The 20423-nt window shown below is 41.5% G+C and overlaps 1 protein-coding gene across 3 annotated transcripts in view; it reads right to left on the minus strand.

The window, feature by feature from the left end:
* Nucleotides 1-1879: 1879 nt before the first annotated feature.
* CRK (CRK proto-oncogene, adaptor protein) overlaps nt 1880-20423 on the minus strand; it is a 28828-nt gene continuing 10284 nt past the window's right edge. The window contains exons 2-3 of one of the 3 annotated variants that reach the window (XM_004746887.3): nt 18145-18510; nt 1880-2136 (exon numbers count right to left, since the gene is read on the minus strand). In XM_004746887.3, the coding sequence (XP_004746944.1) occupies nt 2063-2136; nt 18145-18510 (440 nt within the window). In that variant the 3' untranslated portion in view covers nt 1880-2062. Of the gene's footprint in view, nt 2137-2236; nt 5827-17974; nt 18511-20423 lie in introns of those variants that run through there. The other 2 variants (XM_004746885.2, XM_004746888.3) reach the window with 2 other exon arrangements.

Consider the following 20423-nt stretch of genomic DNA (forward strand, 5'->3'; position numbering starts at 1 on the left):
CTGCTTATGTCACTGTAAAAGAGGCACAAAGGGAGTATTTTGAAGGCAGAGCTGACAGAATTTGGTAATGGTGGGGATGCAGGGGAGAGACACATCTGTAAGTGAGCAAGCAACTAGAACCTTTAACAGAATAATCAAAACTATTTGCTGTCATGTAGTAGGCAAGAGGGGTTGTAACCCGAATCACACTCTCACTGGCACTTGCCAAGCCATGAGCCCATCCAGATAGAAGGGGTGCCTTTTCCAAATGGTTACTCACAAAAGCTGCTGTCCACCAAGCTGTGTGTCTGGAGACCTGGACAGAACACTTACTTTCAGAGTCACCAGGGGCCCCCGTGGGGGTTACAAGATGTGGCTTTTGTCCTGCTACTCCTAGAATATAAGATTCACAAGGGCAAGGATCTATTCTGTAGGAGCTACCACTCTTTGAACTGCATAACCTGATCAAACTAGTCACAGAAGCACCCAGTCAGCCATAAATAGCCGCAATATATGGGGTCAATTTCTCCCTTTGGTGAGAACAGATGAATACTTACTAAAATACTTCATATTTAGAATAGCCCCTTTCTCTGGCAGTAGAGGTGTCCTTGGGTTCATGTGATACTCTCTCAAAACAAAGGATTTCAAAAAGATGAGTAAGGGCAAGATGGCTGTCACCCTACGGTAGGTGATCTTTAGACCCTGTAGCAACACCAGCCAAGGCAGCCAACTGTGTTAGGGCTTCCAACTGTTAAGGACTCATGGGAACCATGCAGGCAGGGCAAGAGGGAGGTAGCACTGAGCATGTAAACCTGCACAAGTAGCACCGCAACTCCAGGAAGTTCAATCCTGCACCATGGAGAACACTAGGGCAACCCAAAGGTATCCAACAGTATTATACCCTTATATAGTACCAAATCCATTTTCACTCAGACTTTCCTGGCTTAAGAGAGGAGAAGCCCATCTTACATCTCAACTCAGGGTTCTACTTTCCTAGTTTCTTTGCAGGTACTCCAAGAACCTTGGAGAAGCCCACCTGGGTCACAAGCTTGAAATGAAGCTAGAAACTCCGTAAAATTTTCCCAAGTAAACAGAGGCTTTGAACAAGTCAACCTCCACATGTCTGATACACAACTATTCTTCCTCCCATTCCCAGAAAGCTAAATGTCCAAAGTCTTCCCCATTTGAAGTGGGAAGACAGGAAAACTGTCCAAGTCAGTTTACTTTTGACCATTTAGTCAATATTCTAGAGCTCACTTTTCTAGGATTAATGCAGATCTCAAATCTAAGAAAATCAGGACAACCACAGAAATACTGGGAGTGTCCCCTTGACTAAAAGCCAGCCTAAGTGCTCATTTTTGTTTGCTTTCATCCCTCTATCCCTAGAGGACCCTCAAGCATGGCTCTTTTTATGAATTTCATTTTTTATTTAAAGATTTTATTTATTTGAGAGAGAGAGAGAACAAGCGGTGGGAAGGAGCGGAGGGGGATAAAGAGGGAGAGAAACAGAAAGCAGCAGATCCCCTGCTGAGCAGGAAGCTCGATGTAGGGCTCTATCCCAGGACCCTGAGACCATGACCTAAGCCAAAGGCAGGCACAATGGACTGACCCTCCCAGGTGCCCCTTTTTTTTTTTTCAAGACTTACTTATTTGAGGGGGGGATAGAGGGAGATGGAAAGAATCTCAAGCAGACTCCTCACTGAGTGCTGAGCCTGATGTGGGGCTCAATCCCATGACTCCAACATCATGACCCAAGCCAAAACTATGAGTCAGACGCTCAGCTGATTGAGCCACCCAGGTGCTCCTGAACCTTTTTTTTTTTTTTTTAAAGATTTTATTTATTTATTTGACAGAGAGATCACAAGTAAGGCGGGGGGCGGGGGAGCAGGCTCCTTGAACAGAGAGCCTGATGCGGGGCTCAATCCCAGGACCCTGAGATTATGACCTGAGCCGAAGGCAGAGGTTTAACCCACTGAGCCACTCAAGTGCCCTTGAACCTCACTTCTTGATGGTTAGTTCTCGTTTGCCCTTCACCCATTTCTTTTTATCTTCAGGGTATGCAAGGCAATAGAGGTCCAAATACTTAGCCTCCTCCTGCCAAACTTAAGAGGCCTATTTTCACGTTTTCTTCTATGGAGGGGGCTTCTCTCTTCATATCTGTAAGAGGAATAGAATTTAATCTGAAAATCAGGGTCATAAATAAAAGAGTCAGTATGATTATTCAAAGTTATGTGAAGGAACCCCAACACTCAACATATTAAAACAAGATTTTAACACTTTATTTTTATCGATAAAAAGTTGAAACATACTTAAATCACCTTGTTGTTAAGCTTGTGTATGCCAAAGTTGGCTCTATTTGGAGGAGATTCCTTTCACTCTGGGTTGACAATCTTCTATGTCTACAGCAGTAATGAGATGTTTTATTTTGGGGCCAAAGCAGAATAATGTATAAGTAACTGGCAAAGCTTGTTCTTTTCATTTCATTTTTTAAAAGTAATTATCTATGCCCAAGGTAGGGTTTGAACTCAAGACCCCACGGTCAAGAACTGCATGGTTTGACTGAGCCAGCCAGGCTCCCCTATCCTTTTCATTTTAAAACTTCACCACCTGTAGGACACAAAACTAGAATATAATGTCAACCTTTTAGGTACATATAGTGTCACAATGTGTGTGTATCTACATGCTTTGAGAAACGATGGGAAGAACATAATGTTGAAGTTTTATTTACTAAATTATCTATTCTGAAAATGTGCTACTTATATAAAAAAGGAGAAATTACACTGTATTATCTACAATGACATTCTGAAAACCTATTATATAACATCTAAATTTCTCACTTGCTTTATAAAGCCCCCTACCATAACCTTATTTTCTTTACAACCACATATAACCATTTCTGGACAAATTTGATGTTCTGTGTGCACATTATTCCAGCTTTTTGATCATTACATAATCATTTTTATATTCACCTCAAATCAATTTTACTTCATGACTTCTGGAGACCCTTCAAAATATCACCAAAGATTAACCTCATCTTTAAGGAGTACCTACAGATTATGTATAATTGCTTCTTTATCCGATTATATGACTGTGTGCAGGCTGTTGAATGCACACACCTCTTATTCCCTAAGCATAAAAGATTTAGCTCTTTTGTGAAAAATATTCAAAGATCACTTTTTTCAAAAGATCACCAAGCCAAACATTTGGCCATATTTTTATTTACTACATATACTATAAACATATACAATACATGCTACAAAAAAACTTTTTTTTTTTTTTAAATTTAACTGTCAAGAAAGTGTATAGTGTTATAATACAATGGCACATGTTCATATTTTATTTCAAATTGGTCTGCTTACCATCCATTTCATTCCATTAATAGTGAAATGTTACTTAAGGATAATTAAAAATTATCTATTTGCATTATTAACAATAAACAATTCCAACAAATTAATAAGAATTAACGATGTCAAATATTAGTATCCAAAAACTGGGGTTTTGCAGAAATGATTATATAAAATATAGCAGCCAATTACAGTTTACTTTGCTCTGTGACAATGTACATATGCACTTGAATAGGATTCCAGCATTTGCTTTTGGAAGATACTTATTAGAAGTCCTTTGATCTTAAGGTTCAACAACAGCTACACCCAGCCAAATCCAACCCAACAGTTCATATAATGGCTTCGGACAACGGATCATTGAAAAATTCTTATGATTTGGGTAGAGTTGAAGTTCCACTAATATTACATATGATAAAAAGAGACATTACAAGCCAATATCAAAGTCAAAGGCAAAAGAAAATACAAACATTCAAATCAGTTTATGATGATATTTTTCTACAAGTACTTTAGATGTCATACTTTCAGGAAAAGGAGATTTTTAATGTGTATTTGGATTTGGATTTTACAGTATCTATGCCCTATCTGAAAATTTAAGAGTAGTCAGAGAGAATTAAGTCTAGTATTACAAATCTTTTCATTTAATATTATTGAGCACCCACTATGTGCACTGCACTGTGCTAACTTTTAAAAGTTGAATATTAATGTCTTTATCAAGCATTACCTTAGTGTGAGGTAAAAATACATTAAATTAGCGTCAACTCATTAGTTTGCTTGTGGTATGTAATCCTGTGTCAGCTAGCTTCCCTGTGCCATATAAAGAGCTTCTGCATACCCCTCATTCACTCATACAAACACCTGCTCACCGACTATGCCAAGCATTGTGCTGGTCACTGGGATACCATGATTTGGTATATGTTCAAAGAATGCATATTAATCATTAACCTATGTAAAAACAATTAGAAAGATACATTACTTTTCTAACATGAGGCCCAAAGCAAAATATAAGGTGTTTCCATGGGTCATATCACACCAGAGACCAGTGAGTGCCTTCCTAGACTGAGAACTAACTCTGAAGGTTTCACACTGTAGTCTAAATAGCCTAGATCATTTCTGGTCTCAGAAGTCTATTCTTGGGAGCACCTGACCCCACATACACCATTCCATACTTAAAAGGATTTGTAAACTGAACTGGAACACAATGAAAAAGAGCCAAAAATGAAGGCAGTTGATAATGAAATGCACTTCAAGCACTATTCTGGCCATGTAAAATGAATAATACGTAAGTAATTCATGATTGGTTCAAATGTTTTTCAAAGCACTAACCCTACTTCAAACTCATGTAATTTTAAATTGACTTTTATTTTATACAAGTTGTATATAAAGCAAAGGGCAGAATTTGGCCCTACAACCATCTATGGAATAGTCTAAGTGATTGGTCCTTCCACTCTAAGCAAGTAGAAGCTAAGAATTTCAGAGTCCTCTAACAGGATACTGGCACTCAGGAGAAATGGCCCTGATGGATCCCATTAGCCAGGAGTCTGTTTAGTTGTGGTAGCAGTGTGAACCTACTATGACCCCTTGAGGGAAGGCGGAAAGCTGGGAGTTTGGGTGTCCACTCAGTGAATCCAATACTGGCTTAAAGCTATGCACTGAATAAAGTGCTCTGCACATCTGCTTGTCATCGGATGGGAAAGAAACACTTTTCTTGAGAATGAACCTACTGGTAGGTTTGGGGGAAAAGAATGACAAGGATTTAAAGAATCCCAAGAAAATGTATGAAGCATTGACTAGAAAGGAAGACAAATGCCTCTAGTAGTGTCCTCAGAAATCTCAGGATTTGAACTGTCAGAATGAGTCATACAGTGGTCATGTTCTATAAATGAAAAAGCAATCCCACTGGGTACTTACTATTCACCTGGTGCAAGATTACTTCATGGGGGTGGAAGGGAACAGTCTATTGCCATTTGATAGCATCATTTCAAAATGAAAACAAAACCACTGAGTAAGTCAGGGTAAGCAGCGTGCAATATTCCTCTCCTGTTCATCAGTATTCCACAGGCTGATCTGCACTACCTGAGGGAAAGGAGGCAAAATATCCCTCCCTTCTGATACACTCAGGCATGGCTGCTACCACCTAAAATTGCCAATTCAGCAGTTAACACACGAGCCCTCCAGTTTCGTACCCTGAAATGGTAAATGAGACTAGAGATGTAGTTCAGTCTAAAAAAGATCACAGGTAACAGAATGCTTATATAAACTAGACTGCTTTGACATCTGTAAGAAAATTATATAGATGACAATCGGAAAAAAAAAAAAAAAAAAAGATTGTTCCCATCTGTCAGCAAAACTGTTAGTTGAGCTATACTCAGCTGAAGTCCTCATCAGGATTCTGTTGATCCAGCAGACGGACATGTGTGAATGGGAAGTGACCTCGTTTGCCATTACACTCCCCTTCCCACTGACCACTCACATTAATCTTCGTAACCTTTACCAGCTCACCGACCTGCAGGAGGAGAATAAGGAAAGCACTTTATTTCCAGTTATGAATGCAAGCTGAAAAACTCCATTCTCTGGTTAGGCATACCCTGTCCACGTGATTGCTCTAGGGCTGACATTACAGAAATGGCTATTTGTTGCCTCCCAAGCCCCAGCCACCAGACTGATTACTTGTGGTTAGTGCAGGCATAAGGAAGAAGGGATTTCAGCAGTGCAGAAGAACAGAGAGTACAGGAAATAGAAATGATCCTAGAAAATGACACTTTTTTGGAAATGTTAATCATCTTTGGATGAGAAACCCCAACTAGAATGACCCAGTATTCCTTTTCTTGGTACCCACTACCCTTAGGTTCCTGTTTGTCCCACAGCCTGTGGCCCAGGAGAAGAGGTCCCCTTACCCTCACTGACATAGGACAACAGCACAATCCCCCAACCACCTGTGTACATGTATCACTGGCCTGCTACTGCTTGCAGACAGAAGATAATCATGGAATGCAACTTCACTTGGTCTCAGAAAATGAAGTGCTCCTTTCACCTTCCTACCAAAGCAAAGCTTTTCCCACCTGGGCAAGTACAGGCTAAAACTCCAAAAGTCCCCACTTTCTTCATCAAACTCTACTTTTCAGGCCACTGTCTGCCAGCTCCCCACCCCCACCCTACCATGTACTAACAAGACCTTGTTGCTTCCTCAATGCCACTTGGTACATATTCATTAACAATAAGGAAACATCATGTTTTTGCTTATATATGAAAAGCTGTTCTTTGCAACATCAACTATAAAGTTTTGACAATCTAGGATATACCTCTATTTTATAAACTTAAGACAAAATCAGTCTGATGAATGTATTCATCTTGTGGCAAAATGCTGAACAATGGTGAGATAAGTGGTGAGATACTGGACTAAAGAACTTTATCCTTTGATCATCAACATCTGAGTTCTGAGGCTACAAGAGCTTTTTTTTTTTTTTTTAAGATTTTATTTATTTATTTGATAGGGAGAGAGACTGTGAGAGAGGTAACACAAGCAGGGGGAGTGGGAGAGGGAGAAACAGGGAGCCCGATGTGGGGCTCAATCCTAGGACCTTGGGATCATGACCTGAGCCGAAGACAGACCTCTAACGACTAAGCCACCCAGGCGCCCCTACAAGAACTTTCTAAGCATAATTACCCATTTGGTTTCATTAAGTTAGTAACTACTACTTACTGAACTTGCACTAAGGACTGTAAAGGATTTTTTTTTTTTAAAGTAGGCTCCATGTCCAACGTGTGGCTGGAACTCAAGAGACCAAGTATTGCATGCTCTACTGATTAAGCCAGTAAGGTAACCCTACTGTACAGAAATATTTTATATAAATTATTTTGTAGTCATTATAATATCCTTGTAAGACATGAATTTTTTCATTTTATAGATGAAAAGACCGAGGTTCAGAGAAATTAGACACACCTGAGGTCACACAGCCACTAGCAGGGCTGGAATTTGAGCTCAGAAGTATCAGCTCCAAAGCCAATTTATAATTTATGTTCTATCATAGCAATAACTTTCAACTACTGGCCAAAGTCAACTCCAGTCTAGGACCAGGGCCTTCTGTAAAAACTAGCTTGATATCATTCAGAAGACAAACAGCTGGCCTACACACCTGTCTATAATTTCCTAAGGAACCATCTGAAAACCACAGAAGCCTAAGGTGGTTGTGGGTGTCACAGGATGCTGAGAAAAGGAAGACAGAAACTAGAGAATATCTTACATAAAAGGGATAAGAAGAGTGAGAAAAGGCAGCAGCTCAGTCTGCTGATGTGAAGATTAAGGCTGACATGGTAAGGGGAGAAGAAAGGATGATACTGCATTCCCATCCAGTCCCTACAGGCTGCTAGCTCCAGGGTTCTTTATTATCAGCAATCCTCTAATTCAAAGTTCCTGAAACCTAAGCAAGTCAACCACGACAAGTCAAGATCTTCCTAGCCTTTTGGAGAGAGGAAGACCAGGACCTCAAAGCAAAAATATCCTAGCTAGTAAAAACAATCTGAAAGTTCGTCTTATACCCCCAATTCTCATTCTCAAACTTCTTCTTCTTCTTCTTCTTCTTTTTTTTTTAAGTAAACTCTATGCCCAATGTGGGGCTCAAACTCACAACCCCAAGCGCAAGTGTTATGCTCTACCAACGTACCGGGCCAGTCAGGCACCCCATGAGTTCTTGACTTTATTTTACCAGCTCCTTTTTTTTTTTTTTTTTAAAGATTTTGTTTATTTGACTAAGAGAGTGATCTCAAGTAGGCAGAGAGAGATGGGGAAGCACGCTCCCAGCTGAGCAGAAAGCCCAATGTGGGGCTCTGCTTTTGCCACGGATCATGGTCTCAGTGTCCTGGAATGGAGTCCCACATTGGGCTCTCTGCTCAGCAGGGAGCCTGCTTCCTCCTCTCTCTGCCTGCCTCTCTGCCTCTACTTGTGATCTCTGTCAAATAAATAAAATCTTAAAAAAAAAAAACAGGGGCGCCTGGGTGGCTCAGTCGTTAAGCGTCTGCCTTTGGCTCAGGTCATGATCCCAGGGTCCTGGGTTTGAGCCCCACTCCCTGCTTCTTCCTCTCCCACTCCCTCTGCTGTGTGCTCTCTCTCGCTGTGTTTCTGTCAAATAAATAAAATCTTTAAAATAAATAGATAAATAAAAATTAAAAAATAAAAAGAAGTTGGTTTGACAGGGCACCTGACTGGTTCAGTCAGTAGAGCTTGTGACTCTTGATCTTGGGATAGTGAGTTTAAGCCCTACACTGGGTGTAGAGCTTATTTCGGTCTGGAGATGAGCGGGTGATGCTAGTTTGACAAGATCCCAGCTAACATCCCTAATAGCTGCCATATCTAAACCCATCATTTTATTGATATTAAAGACACACAGAGGCGCCTGGGTGGCTCAGTGGGTTAAAGCCTCTGCCTTCAGCTCAGGTCATGATCCCAGGGTCCTGAGATCGAGCCCCGCATCGGGTTCTCTGTTCGGCAGGGAGCCTGCTTACCTTCCTCTCTCTCTGCCTGCCTCTCTGCCTACTTGTGATCTCTATCAAATAAATAAATAAATATCTTTAAAAAAAAAAAAAAGACACACAAAAGGTACATGAGGGAACATTCTGGAGTGCTGGAAATGTCCTATACTTTCATCTGGATAGTTATACCATAGGTACATACACACGTAAACTCCAAGCTATATGTATTCAGGATCAGTATTTTTTACCAAAAGATTTCATATCTAAATGAAAAAATGGGGGATGCTTGGGTGGCTCAGTGGGTTAAGCCTCTGCCTTCGGCTTGGGTCATGATCTCAGGGTCCTGGGATCAAGCCCCACATCGGGCTCCCTCTCTATGTCAAATAAATAAAATCTAAAAAAAAAAGAAAGAAGTGAAAAGATGGGGCACCCGGGTGGTTCAGTGGGTAAGTGTCTGCACTGGAATCAGGTCATGATCCCAGAGTCTTGGGATCAAGTTTGTATCAGGTTCCCTGCCCAGTGGGGAGTCTGTTTCTCCCTCTTGCTCTCTCCAGAATAAGTAAATAAATAATCTTTTTTTAAAAAACTGAAAAGGGGTGCCTGGGTGGCTCAGTGGGTTAAAGCCTCTGCCTTCGGCTTGGATCATGATCTCAGGGTCCTGGAATTGAGCCCCATGTCGGGCTCTCTGCTCAGAAAAGAAAAATCCCAGGGGCACCTGGGTGGCTCAGTGGGTTAAAGCCTCTGCATTTGGCTCAGGTCATGATCCCAGGGTCCTGGGATCAAGCCCCATGTTGTGCTCTCTGCTCAGTGGGAAGCCTGCTTCCTCCTCTCTCTCTGCCTGCCTCTCTGCCTACTTGTGATCGCTGTCTGTCAAATGAATAAATGAAATTTATTAAAAAAAAAGGAAAAGACAAATCCCAAAGGCAACATGACTATCCTTGGATCACATGAGGCCCAAGTGCTTCCACAGTTTGGAAGAATAAATGGCTGTCAAGCCTGGCAGGTACTAGTGGGGAAGTGCAGGAGGGGACAGGGCAGTCTGAAAACACAGTACTACATTCAGGGCAATTCTTTCTTCAAGTCAGAAACAAAGCGAGAATTCACACTCCTCCTCCAAATAGACAACAACCCAGTAACACAGAATTCCCAGGGCCAGACCAGGGTGGATGAAGGGGGACATATATGGGTTTGAAGCTCGGCAAACTATTTCAAAGATGAAGAAAGAAAAATGGAGTATCTGCCCCAGAAATGCTATAATCTCAAGATACAAACAAATGTACTGCAGTGAGTATAGTAGTAACTTTAATTCTAACACTACAGATTTCAAAATTCAAGTTATAGATGGAAAAAACCCCTAATTTGTCTATCAATGAACAAGAAAGACCTTATTAAGGATTTGAAGCACAAGGCAGTTAAACTTTCTTTTTATGAGGCAGACCCTACTACCACCTTGTAGAGAAGAGACAGTGAGGACCCTTTCACTGAGGTACTATGATATTATCCTGTCAGTTTCTCACTTCCTGATCCTGTATGACATCCTTAGGAGCAAGTCTGCAAGTCAATCATGGCATCATCTCTAAAGAGGACTGAATGTTGGTACTTCTGTTTTTTCACTCCTAGGGAACTTGACGAAAACTGGTTTCTTCCCTAGCTCTGAGTAGTTCCCAGAATAAATCACAATCTTGGTAACACAGGTAATCAAATCTACAGCTGGTTCAGGAGCCAAAGATTACTCAATTGATATTCACCAGTAAGGTCCCATGATAGCGAGAATGAAATTGGAACCCAAACAGCATTCATTTTTGTTAGTCATTAAACAGGAGACATTAGAGATCTGTGTGACCTCCTTTGCTGGTGTAACCCCAGGTGACTACCCTCTAGTTTCTGTCCCTACCATCTAAGAGTTGCCAGTGTTCCTCTGATCCTGACTTGCTGCAGGATTCCAAAGAGCTCAGGACAGGAAACATAAACAAATTCGTAAAAATAGAGCAAGGAAAAACACACACAGAGAGATGGATACAGAGACCTTACCCTGAAACATTTTCAAACACACCAAGGACACATTTAGTTAATATTTCAAGATTTGGCTGAAGGAGAATAAAAGTTAAGAAGATGACAGCAATCTAAAACAGAGGGTCAACAAACTATGGCCCATGAGCCAAATCCAGCTGGCTGTCTGTTTTTGTAAACAGATCTATTAGAACACAACAAGCTCACTTGTTGTTTGTCTATGGCTGTTTTGTTACAAGGACAGTTGAGTGGTTGTGACAAAAACTATATGGCCTATAAAGTCCTTTACTGAAAAAGTCTGCAGATCCATGATCTAAGGAATAGGTAATATTTAGGGTGCATCTATAGCCTTTCAAATGAATGGAAACAAAAGAGAACAATTCAGCTTTAATGACTCACTTGCCTCAGAAATAGACTGAAACAAGCATGGGCTGTATTGGTAGAAAGTGGCAGGTCTTTGAGATTTACCTGGTAGGCTTCCAGGTGAAGAGAAAAAGCATCCCAATAAATCTTGGAAAATAGGTCTCACTCTAGTTCTAGTCCAGGTAAGAAAAGATCTTCTCTAGCTCAACAGCTGATAATGCTTAAAACTAAGTTCCCTATCCCCTTGGTGAAAGTTGAGAGATAACTACATATACTAGGTACATTTCCAGCTAAACTAACACAATGAACCTGACCCAAGGTTCCCAAACTGCAGTGTCAGAGGCATTGCAGCAAATTCAGATGATGCCATGAAATCTTTAAAATTTTGAGGGAAACAGTAATACTTGACATATATCATGCTCTGTGAACCACTATCTCCAGGCAGTTGACAATTTCTACATGAGATTTCTACATGGAGTCCCAAGTTATTAGGATATAAATACTTAATTTGTTTATCTGTATACCTATCTACCTAATCAACGCAAATGCTAACTATTTCTTTTGGCCTAGGACACTGAAATATTACTGAGATACTAAAGGTTATGAATCAAGAAAGTTTGGAACCTCTGGACTATACTCCTGTGTTGACAGCAAGTTCTCCAAAAGCAGAGATATCCAAATAAATGCTTAAAAATCATCTGTGAAGGGGTGCCTGGGTGGCTCAGTTGGTTAAGTGGCTGCCTTTGGCTCAGGTCATGATTCCAGGATTCTGGGATTGAGCCCTGCTTTGGGTTTCCTGTTCAGCAGAGAGCCTGCTTCTCTCTCTCCCTCTGCCTGCTGCTCTGCTTACTTGGGCTCTCTATCTCTCTGTCAAATAAGTAAATAAAAATCTTAAAAAAAAAAATTATCTGTGAAGATACCAGAAGGCCTGCCTTTAACTAGAGTCTAGGTCAGTTTACTTCCAAGGTACTTTCCAACTGAGATTCTATGAGCTGAAATAAAGGTAATGTCCAAGGATGGAAAAGCAGACATCTCTCTCAATGAACGATACAGAAATCTTTAGCTACAATTCCAGAAAAAGACAAACTGACACAGGAAGAACTTGCCACTTGTGTTCTTACACTTTCCATTCTCATTTTTTTTTTTCCTAACAAAGGGAAAAGTGGAGTCTTTACTCCAAATTCCTATGCATAGGTCAAAAGGCCTAACCAACTTGGGTTTTATAGAGCACCACATGAGAAGATAGAGAGTTGATGTAGCCACTAACGCATATAATCAGGGACCTAAAGCACTTTACAACCTTTCCCATCTGTGTTGAGGAATAGGCCCAAGCCCAAGAACACCTGAGTAGCTCCATGATGACTCTAAAGTCTTATTGTTTATCAAAGGCAAAATGCCAGCTTTATTCAAAGAATGTAAGTTATCTGATTCAGTGCATTTAAAAGTAATGTGATTGTTCTGGAGAGTCTACAGAGGCATTAAAAAAGTTTAACACCTGCAGTTCACAAGATTTGTACTATTCCAGCTCCTAAGGAGCCATTAAACAAAAAATGAAAGCTGCCTCTGCACTATTCTAGTGTTATTTCCAGTATCTCTTATTCAAAACATACAGCATATCTGCATGTTTAAAATCTTGGAAACTCCAGAATGGAACAGATGGTATCTGATTTAGTTATACTCCCCCAGAAATGACTGACTGACCCATAGAACTATAGTGGGCAGAGGAATACCCCTCCTTTGGTTAGCTGGAATCAATCCCTACTTTCTACAGCCTTCATCTCTACTACAGGAATCTGATGGGTAGACAAAAGGAAATATCTAATAACTTATTTTCTACTGGGGGACTGTGGTAATAGCAAATGTACCAATGCAGAGGGCAGGTAGTTCTTGAACCCCGTTTTTTAAGATTTATTTTTTTAAGTACAGAAATCCTTTCTTCAAACAAAATCTTAGAGAGATCCAAATATGTAAAACAGTTAAAAATAGAACTGCTTTGGTTGAAGCAAGAGAGGGAACACAGAGCCTTGCACCCTTGGTGTCCGCCCCCTCCTGAGGGATACTGAGAAGCAGTCTGAAGACTGCTGGTCTAACACAGTATCTCCAGAGCCCTACCCAATTCTAAAATGCAATGATTCTAATTTATCAACTTCAAGTTAAGTGTAAAATTCCACTAAAATGTAGTGTAAAAGGTAAACTAGGTCATTCATAACCATGAATGTTTTGTTTAACCAGAATGATCAGACCAGAACACCACAGCCTCCTACTCTTATCTCCCAGTGTCACCTCAATAGGGACAAGACATCAGCTCTTATAAAAACCCAGAGATAGGGAAGAGCTGTAGACAACTGTGTCCTGTACAGCTGTATTGTACTGACTGTACAACTTTCCTCACACACAGTCCAACTGCGGATATGCTCCCAGTGAAGCCAGTGCTACTGAGAAGGGCAGCAGCACGGTTATAAGGCAGTAAGAGTCAAAGACAGAACCGAGCATGGTAGAGAAGGCACCACAGTGGATTTGGGTTCATCCTGTCTCTACCTCCAAATAGACTAAACAATCCAATCTGTCTAAACATCAATTCTTTATACATAATAAATAAAGATACCGAAGGTCCTTTCCTGCTCTAAAATTCTATGATGCTAAACTGACACATTTTTAAGTACGTAAGGTATTATAAAGCTATTACTTTGGGGTATATGTTTTAACCTGAAGGAAGCCATCTTTAGCAATCAACATATGCGGCTCAAAACCAGTATCTAGGGGCATCTGGGTGGCTCAGTGGGTTAAAGCCTCTGCCTTCAGCTCAGGTCATGATCCCAGGACCCTGGGATCGAGCCCCGCATCGGGCTCTCTGCTCAGCGGGGAGCTGGCTTCCTCCTCTCTCTCTCTCTCTGCCTCTGCCTACTTGTGATCTCTGTCAAATAAATAAATAAATAAAAATCTTAAAAAAAAAAAACAGTATCTAATCAAAAAACTTATTGAAATCAACTATCTATTTCAAAAGATTTATGTTTAACAGCAGGGAGAGCAGCTCAACCATTCCTAAGCACTGCAGCCTCTAATCAAGGCAGGCATCATTAAAAAAAACAGGTCCTTCTGGGCGCCCAGATAGCTCGGTTGGTTAAGTGGCTGCCTTCAGCTGGGGCTGTGATCCCAGGGTTCTGGGATCAAGTCCCATATGGGGCTCCTTGCTCAGCGGGGAGCCTGCTTCTCCCTCTGTTGGTGCTCTCTCTCTCAAATAAATAAAAAATATATATTATAAAAAAAAACAAAACAGGGGCGCCTGGGTGGTTCAGTGGGTTAAGCCTCTGCCTTTGGCTCGCTCAGGTCATGATCTCAGGGTCCTGCGACTCTGCTTGGTGGGGAGCCTGCTTCCCCCTCTCTCTCTGCCTGCCTCTCTGCCTACTTGTGATTTCTCTATAAAAAAAATAAATAAAATCTTAAAAACAAAACAAACAAAAAAACCCAGCTCTCTTTAAGAAAGAAATGCAGGGCAGCTGGGTGGCTCAGTTGGTTAAGTGTGGCCTTAGACTCAGACTGTGATCCCAAGTCGTGGGCTCGAGTCCTGCATTGGGCTCCCTGGTCCACAGGGAGCCTGTTTCTCCCTGTCTCTGCCTCTCATGAATAAATAAGTAAAATCTTTTTTTCTTTTTTTAAAGATTTTATTTATTTATTTGACAGAGAAACAGCGAGAGAGGGAACACAAGCAGGGGGAGTGAGAGAGGAAGAAGCAGGCTTCCCGCCAAGCAGGGAGCCCGATGGGGGGCTCAATCCCAGGACCCTGGGATCATAACCCAAGCCGAAGGCAAATGATTAACGACTGAGCCACCCAGGAGCCCCTAAGTAAAATCTTTTTTTTTTTTTTTAAAGATTTTATTTATTTATTTATTTATTTGACAGAGAGAAATCACAAGTAGATGGAGAGGCAGGCAGAGAGAGACAGAGGGAAGCAGGCTCCCCGCTGACCAGAGAGCCTGACACGGGACTTGATCCCAGCACCCTGAGATCACCACCCGAGCCGAAGGCAGCGGCTTAACCCACTGAGCCACCCAGGCGCCCCCGCCTAAGTAAAATCTTAAAAAAAGAAAGAAAGAAAATGCAGGGGCACCCGGCTGTCTCAGTTGGTAGACCATGTAACTCTTGGTCTTGGGGTTGGGTTAATTTAACCCTGCACTGGATGTAGCGATTACTTAAAAATAAAATCTTAGGGGGCTCCTGGGTGGCTCAGTGGGTTAAGCCGCTGCCTTCGGCTCAGGTCATGATCTCAGGGTCCTGGGATCCAGTCCCGCATCGGGCTCTCTGCTCAGCAGGGAGCCTGCTTCCTCCTCTCTCTCTCTCTCTGCCTGCCTCTCCAACTACTTGTGATTTCTCTGTCAAATAAATAAAATCTTTAAATAAATAAATAAATAAATTAAATAAAATCTTAGGGACTCCTGGGTGGCTCAGTTGGTTATGCATTGGACTCTGGCTCAGGTCATGGTCTTGGGGTCCTGGGATGGAGCCGAGTTGCAACCCTCACTCTGCAGGGAGTTTGCTTGCTTGTCCCTCTCCCTCTGCCCCTCCCCCTGCTCATGCTCCCCGCCCCTCTCAAGTAAAATCCTTAAAAAAAAAAAAAAAAATGAAGGGGCACCCGGGTGGCTCAACTGCTTGTGTCCAACTCTTGATCTAAGCTCAGGTTTTGATCTAGGGTTGTGAGTTTGAGCCCCACATTGATCTTACTTAGGAAAAATAAAAATAAAAAAGTAAAAAGGGAGGGCTCCTAGGTGGCTCCATCAGTTAGCATCCAACTTTTGATTTAGGCTCAGGTCATGATCTCAGGGTCCTGGGAATGAGCCCTACATCAGGCACGGGGCTTGGCAGAGTCTGCTTCTCTCTCACTCCCCTCATATTCATGCACATGAGCTCTCTAATAAACAGATGTATCTCTGGAGTGCCTGGGTGGTTCAGCCGGTTAAGGGTCTGTCATCAGCTCAGGTCATGATCCCAGCATCCTGGGATCAAATCCTGCATCAGGCTCCCTGCTCAGTGGGAAGTCTGCTTCTTCTTTCCCTTGCTCATGTGCTCTCTCTCTCTCTCTCTACAGTAATAAATAAAATCTTTTTAAAAAAATAGATGAATCTTTTAATAAAGGAAGAAGGAAAGAAGAAAGCGGGGGAAGGGAATGCAAATGGAAATAAAATTAACGTCATGACTATTGTTTCCTGGCTGTTAGCTGGCTTGTTTCATGACTGCTAGTTTTCATACTCCAGCCCAGTGCTAACAAGGTCTGCAAAAAATGTCAGGAATCCCATCTGCCATATGCACAGCACCATGTTGGATGTTGACATCATCTGAACTTAAATGAAAACACAAGGCAAGAAACTTGTTTTCATTATCCTGCAAACTCAGAGTGGTGGAAATAATGGTACGACCTATAATTTCATTTCTTATCAAAGCGGAGACATGATACTTTTAAGTCACAACGCAATCTCAAAAAACAAGCACCATAAAAATACATTTTTCAGTCAAACCTCTAAGACTCAACTAGCCTTCTTTTTTTTTTTTTTTTAAAGATTTTATTTATTTACTTGAGAGAGAGACAGCGAGAGAGAGCATGAACGAGGAGAAGGTCAGAGAGAGAAGCAGACTCCCCATAGAGCTGGGAGTCCGATGCGGGACTTGATCCCGGGACTCCGGGATCATGACCTGAGCCGAAGGCAGTCGTCCAACCAACTGAGCCACCCAGGCGTCCCTCAACTAGCCTTCTTTGCAGCCACTATCCAGAATGTAAAAGCAAATTTTCAAATCCAATAATATCAGAGACTGGCTCAAATAAATCCCAGTTTATTCTGTAGGCTAACACTTCTACTTAGGCAGAAGGCAGTTTTACTCCCACTGTGTGAACACGACCCAAAGGAAACAACACTTAGAGATCTCAGTTTATAAAAATACACTTTTGCTCCTTCTCTGCTAGTCTGAGCTTCCGTAACTTCAGCCTGTACTTATGAAAGTTAGCTACTTACTTACATTCAAGTTCTATCAGTAGGTTCTGAAAGATGGCATGCCACTTTTGTACAAGCTTTTACTCTGAACCACTAGCTCTGTGTATCTCAGGGAGGGAGGGACGGAGGGAGGAGAGAAGAGACAAAGCTGTGAATGTTAAAGAGAGGAATAAAGGAATAGACCCAATGCAATAGTTGACCAGAGGAGACAGACTACCAAGCATAACTATTCGCCGTAAAAGGCAGAAATTTACTCCTCAGGAGGAACCGGCTTCCTCGCTGTAAAATGCACCAAACAACAAAAACCAAGTAAACCTGCTGTTCCTTGGAACACACAGTTTTGGGTATGGACCTTTTCTCACCTGTTCTATGCTTTACTGTTCCTCCTGAATTCTTACTTGATAAACAAAAGCAGTCAATGGTAAGAACTCTATGCCCCCTAAAGAAGAAACATGTTTTTTTGTGGGAAAGCCCACCTTATTTTAGACATTGATAAACAGAAAGAAAGAATCAGAGTAGAAGATAGATGAGAAAAAAATATTTTAAGTTAATTCCTGTGAATTCAGGTGGTGTTATCAAAGAAATCAAAGTATGTTTAGTAGATCAATCAAAACATTCAGTTACACAATTTTAAGCTTACTTATTCCAAAATAGGTTTTCTACAAAAAAAGAGAAAACCTAACATTAATGCCAAAATCAGTACTTAATGGTTCAACAGCTACAACATCACAATGCTGGTGTTTGTATTCAGCATTCCTACAAAGCTCTAAGAGGTGTGAAAGGGAGACCCTGTAGCAGATCTCTTCTTTCTACATTTTGCACATTATGTACCTCCAAAGCCAAGGCTGTCTTGTCGTAGGCATTAGGGACTCGCTTCTGGATTACCCTGGCATAAATGGGCCCATTCTGGAGGTTAGGGAGCGGAGTGTTGACGCTGGGTTGGGCATAGGGCCCAGGCTCCGGCCCACCCAGTGGCTGTGGGTGGGAACCCTCCTGGTTACCTCCAATCAGAGCCGATACTGAGGCGGAGGCAGGTCTATACTTCTCGACGTAAGGGACTGGAATCATCCCCCTCTTGCCTTCGCTGTCCTCTGCATTCCACCACTGCTCTTCAGGCTTATCCCGGATTCTCAGGATGTCTCCTTTCTTAAAGGGAAGATCTTCTTCATCATTCCCATTAAAGTCAAAGAGGGCTCGCACATACTCTGCCTCCTCCTGCCTGAGAATCACTCCACTACCCTGCCTGGATCTGGAAACTGGTTCTATCAATGTTGTAGTGTCCAAATAATGTATTTTGTAGAATTCCAGTAAAGCAGGCAATGAATCAAACTCTTGATCTCCTATTCGGAGTCTGGAGGGGCTCACCCCTGGAAAAAAACAGAGCAGGCTATTATTTAAAGATGTATTACAAAGGAGATAAAATGCAGATTTTAACCATTTCCTAAACACATTTACTCAATACTTAATCAGAAAAAAAAATCTAGAAAAGATAACCCCTCTCCTTATGGCAAACTGAAAATCATACTCTGTAGTTAAAACATACCCTAAAAAGATGCCCATCACCACCTACAGCAGAAATGGAACAGAAGGCCTTCACAGACCAGGCCGGTAAGGGAATGCTTTCATACCGGATCAAAGACAAAGCAACATGGAGACTTTTTTTGTTCATTCTCCCAAAATGTTCTGTGCTATCCCATTTACAGAGTAGCATAAGGTTCAAGGTTTTGTTGTAATCTTCTTTTCAACCTCAGGAAATGTAGCAACTCTCCTTTTTCATAGGTCCCAGCAGCTTTTCCAAGAAGAGGTGGGGAGAACTTGCCATCTATCTACACCAGGCTCATACATTCCTTATCTTCACATCTAGAATGTACAATTTCTAACAACAAAAAAGATGTTTTTGTTGTTGTTTTTTTTTTTGAAGTGAGTTCTATGCCCAATGTGGGGCTTAAACTCACAACCCTGAGATCAAGGGTTCCATGCTCTAGTAACTAGGCCAGCCAGGCACCCTCAATTTCATTTCCGACAGCTACCAAAACAAACAAACAAAAAACCTTAATTAGGCAAAAGAACCAAGGAGTCTAAAAAGAGAAACCAGGAAGCTAACTGCTTAACAATCAATTCCTAAGGTCTGCACTGAAATAAAACATGTAAACCATATTGCTCCTTCAGGTCACAAAAAACAGTAAATAAGGATGCCTGAAAAAATAAAGTGTTAGAATTCTCAACCTCTGGGGGCACCTGGCTGGCTCAGTCAGCAGAGCATGCAACTCTTGATCTTGGCATTGTAAGTTCCAGCCCTACACTGGGTGAAGAGATTACTTAAAATCTTAAAAAAAAAAAAAATTAAAATTAAAATTCTCAACCTCTTATGACACGCTAGGGTCACTCACATAATGCAAAGGTGTGTATGGCCCTAGATACACAGGGCATGCTTCCGAATGTGTTCCCTCAGAGGGTATAGCTCAGGCATTGAGCATCTGACTGCAGAATATATTCCCTCTCTATCCCAAGAGTTTAGAACTGAAAGATAATAAATTAACATGCATCAGTTCAAATGAAAAAGTTTCTAGTGAAGAATACAACTTTTTTTTTTTTTAAGATTTTATTTATTTGTCAGCAAGAGAGGAGCAAGAGTGAGCACAGGCAGACAGAGTGGCAGGCAGAGGCAGAGGGAGAAGCAGGCTCCCCGCCAAGCAAGGAGCCCGATGTGGGACTCGATCCCAGGACGCTGGGATCATGACCCGAGCTGAAGGCAGCCGCCCAACCAACTGAGCCACCCAGGGGTCCCCACCTTTTTTTTTTTTTAAGATTTTTATTTATTTATTTGACGGAGAGATCAAAGGTAGGCAGAAAGGCAGGGCGGGGGGGGGAGTAGGCTCCCTGCTGAGCAGAGAGCCCAATGTGGGGCTCGATCCCAGGACCCTGAGATCATGACCTGAGCTGAAGGCAGAGGCTTAACCCACTGAGCCACCCAGGATCCCCAGGAATATACCCTTTAACTTACACTCTGCTAAGCACCAAAATATCAAATCATTTTGGTTTCCTGGTAAAGTAATAAAATAAAACAGAAAACTGTTTTTTGCAGAGCTTGTTTTTTGTTTTTTTAACCACCCTTAACCCACAATTCAGCATTAAGTTACAACCTCCCAAATTTGAATATATGTGTGTGTGTGTGTGTGTACAAGTATGTCATAAATATATACAAGTGTTTTATAGTTAGGTAATATAAATTTTTTATCTTGCCTTTTTTTCTTATAAAAAATTTTATTTTTATATAATA

Source organism: Mustela putorius, unplaced genomic scaffold (genome assembly GCF_011764305.1).
Source record: "Mustela putorius furo isolate JIRA1106 unplaced genomic scaffold, ASM1176430v1.1 tig00003962_pilon_pilon_pilon, whole genome shotgun sequence".
In the NCBI taxonomy this organism is placed as follows: Eukaryota; Metazoa; Chordata; class Mammalia; order Carnivora; family Mustelidae; genus Mustela; species Mustela putorius.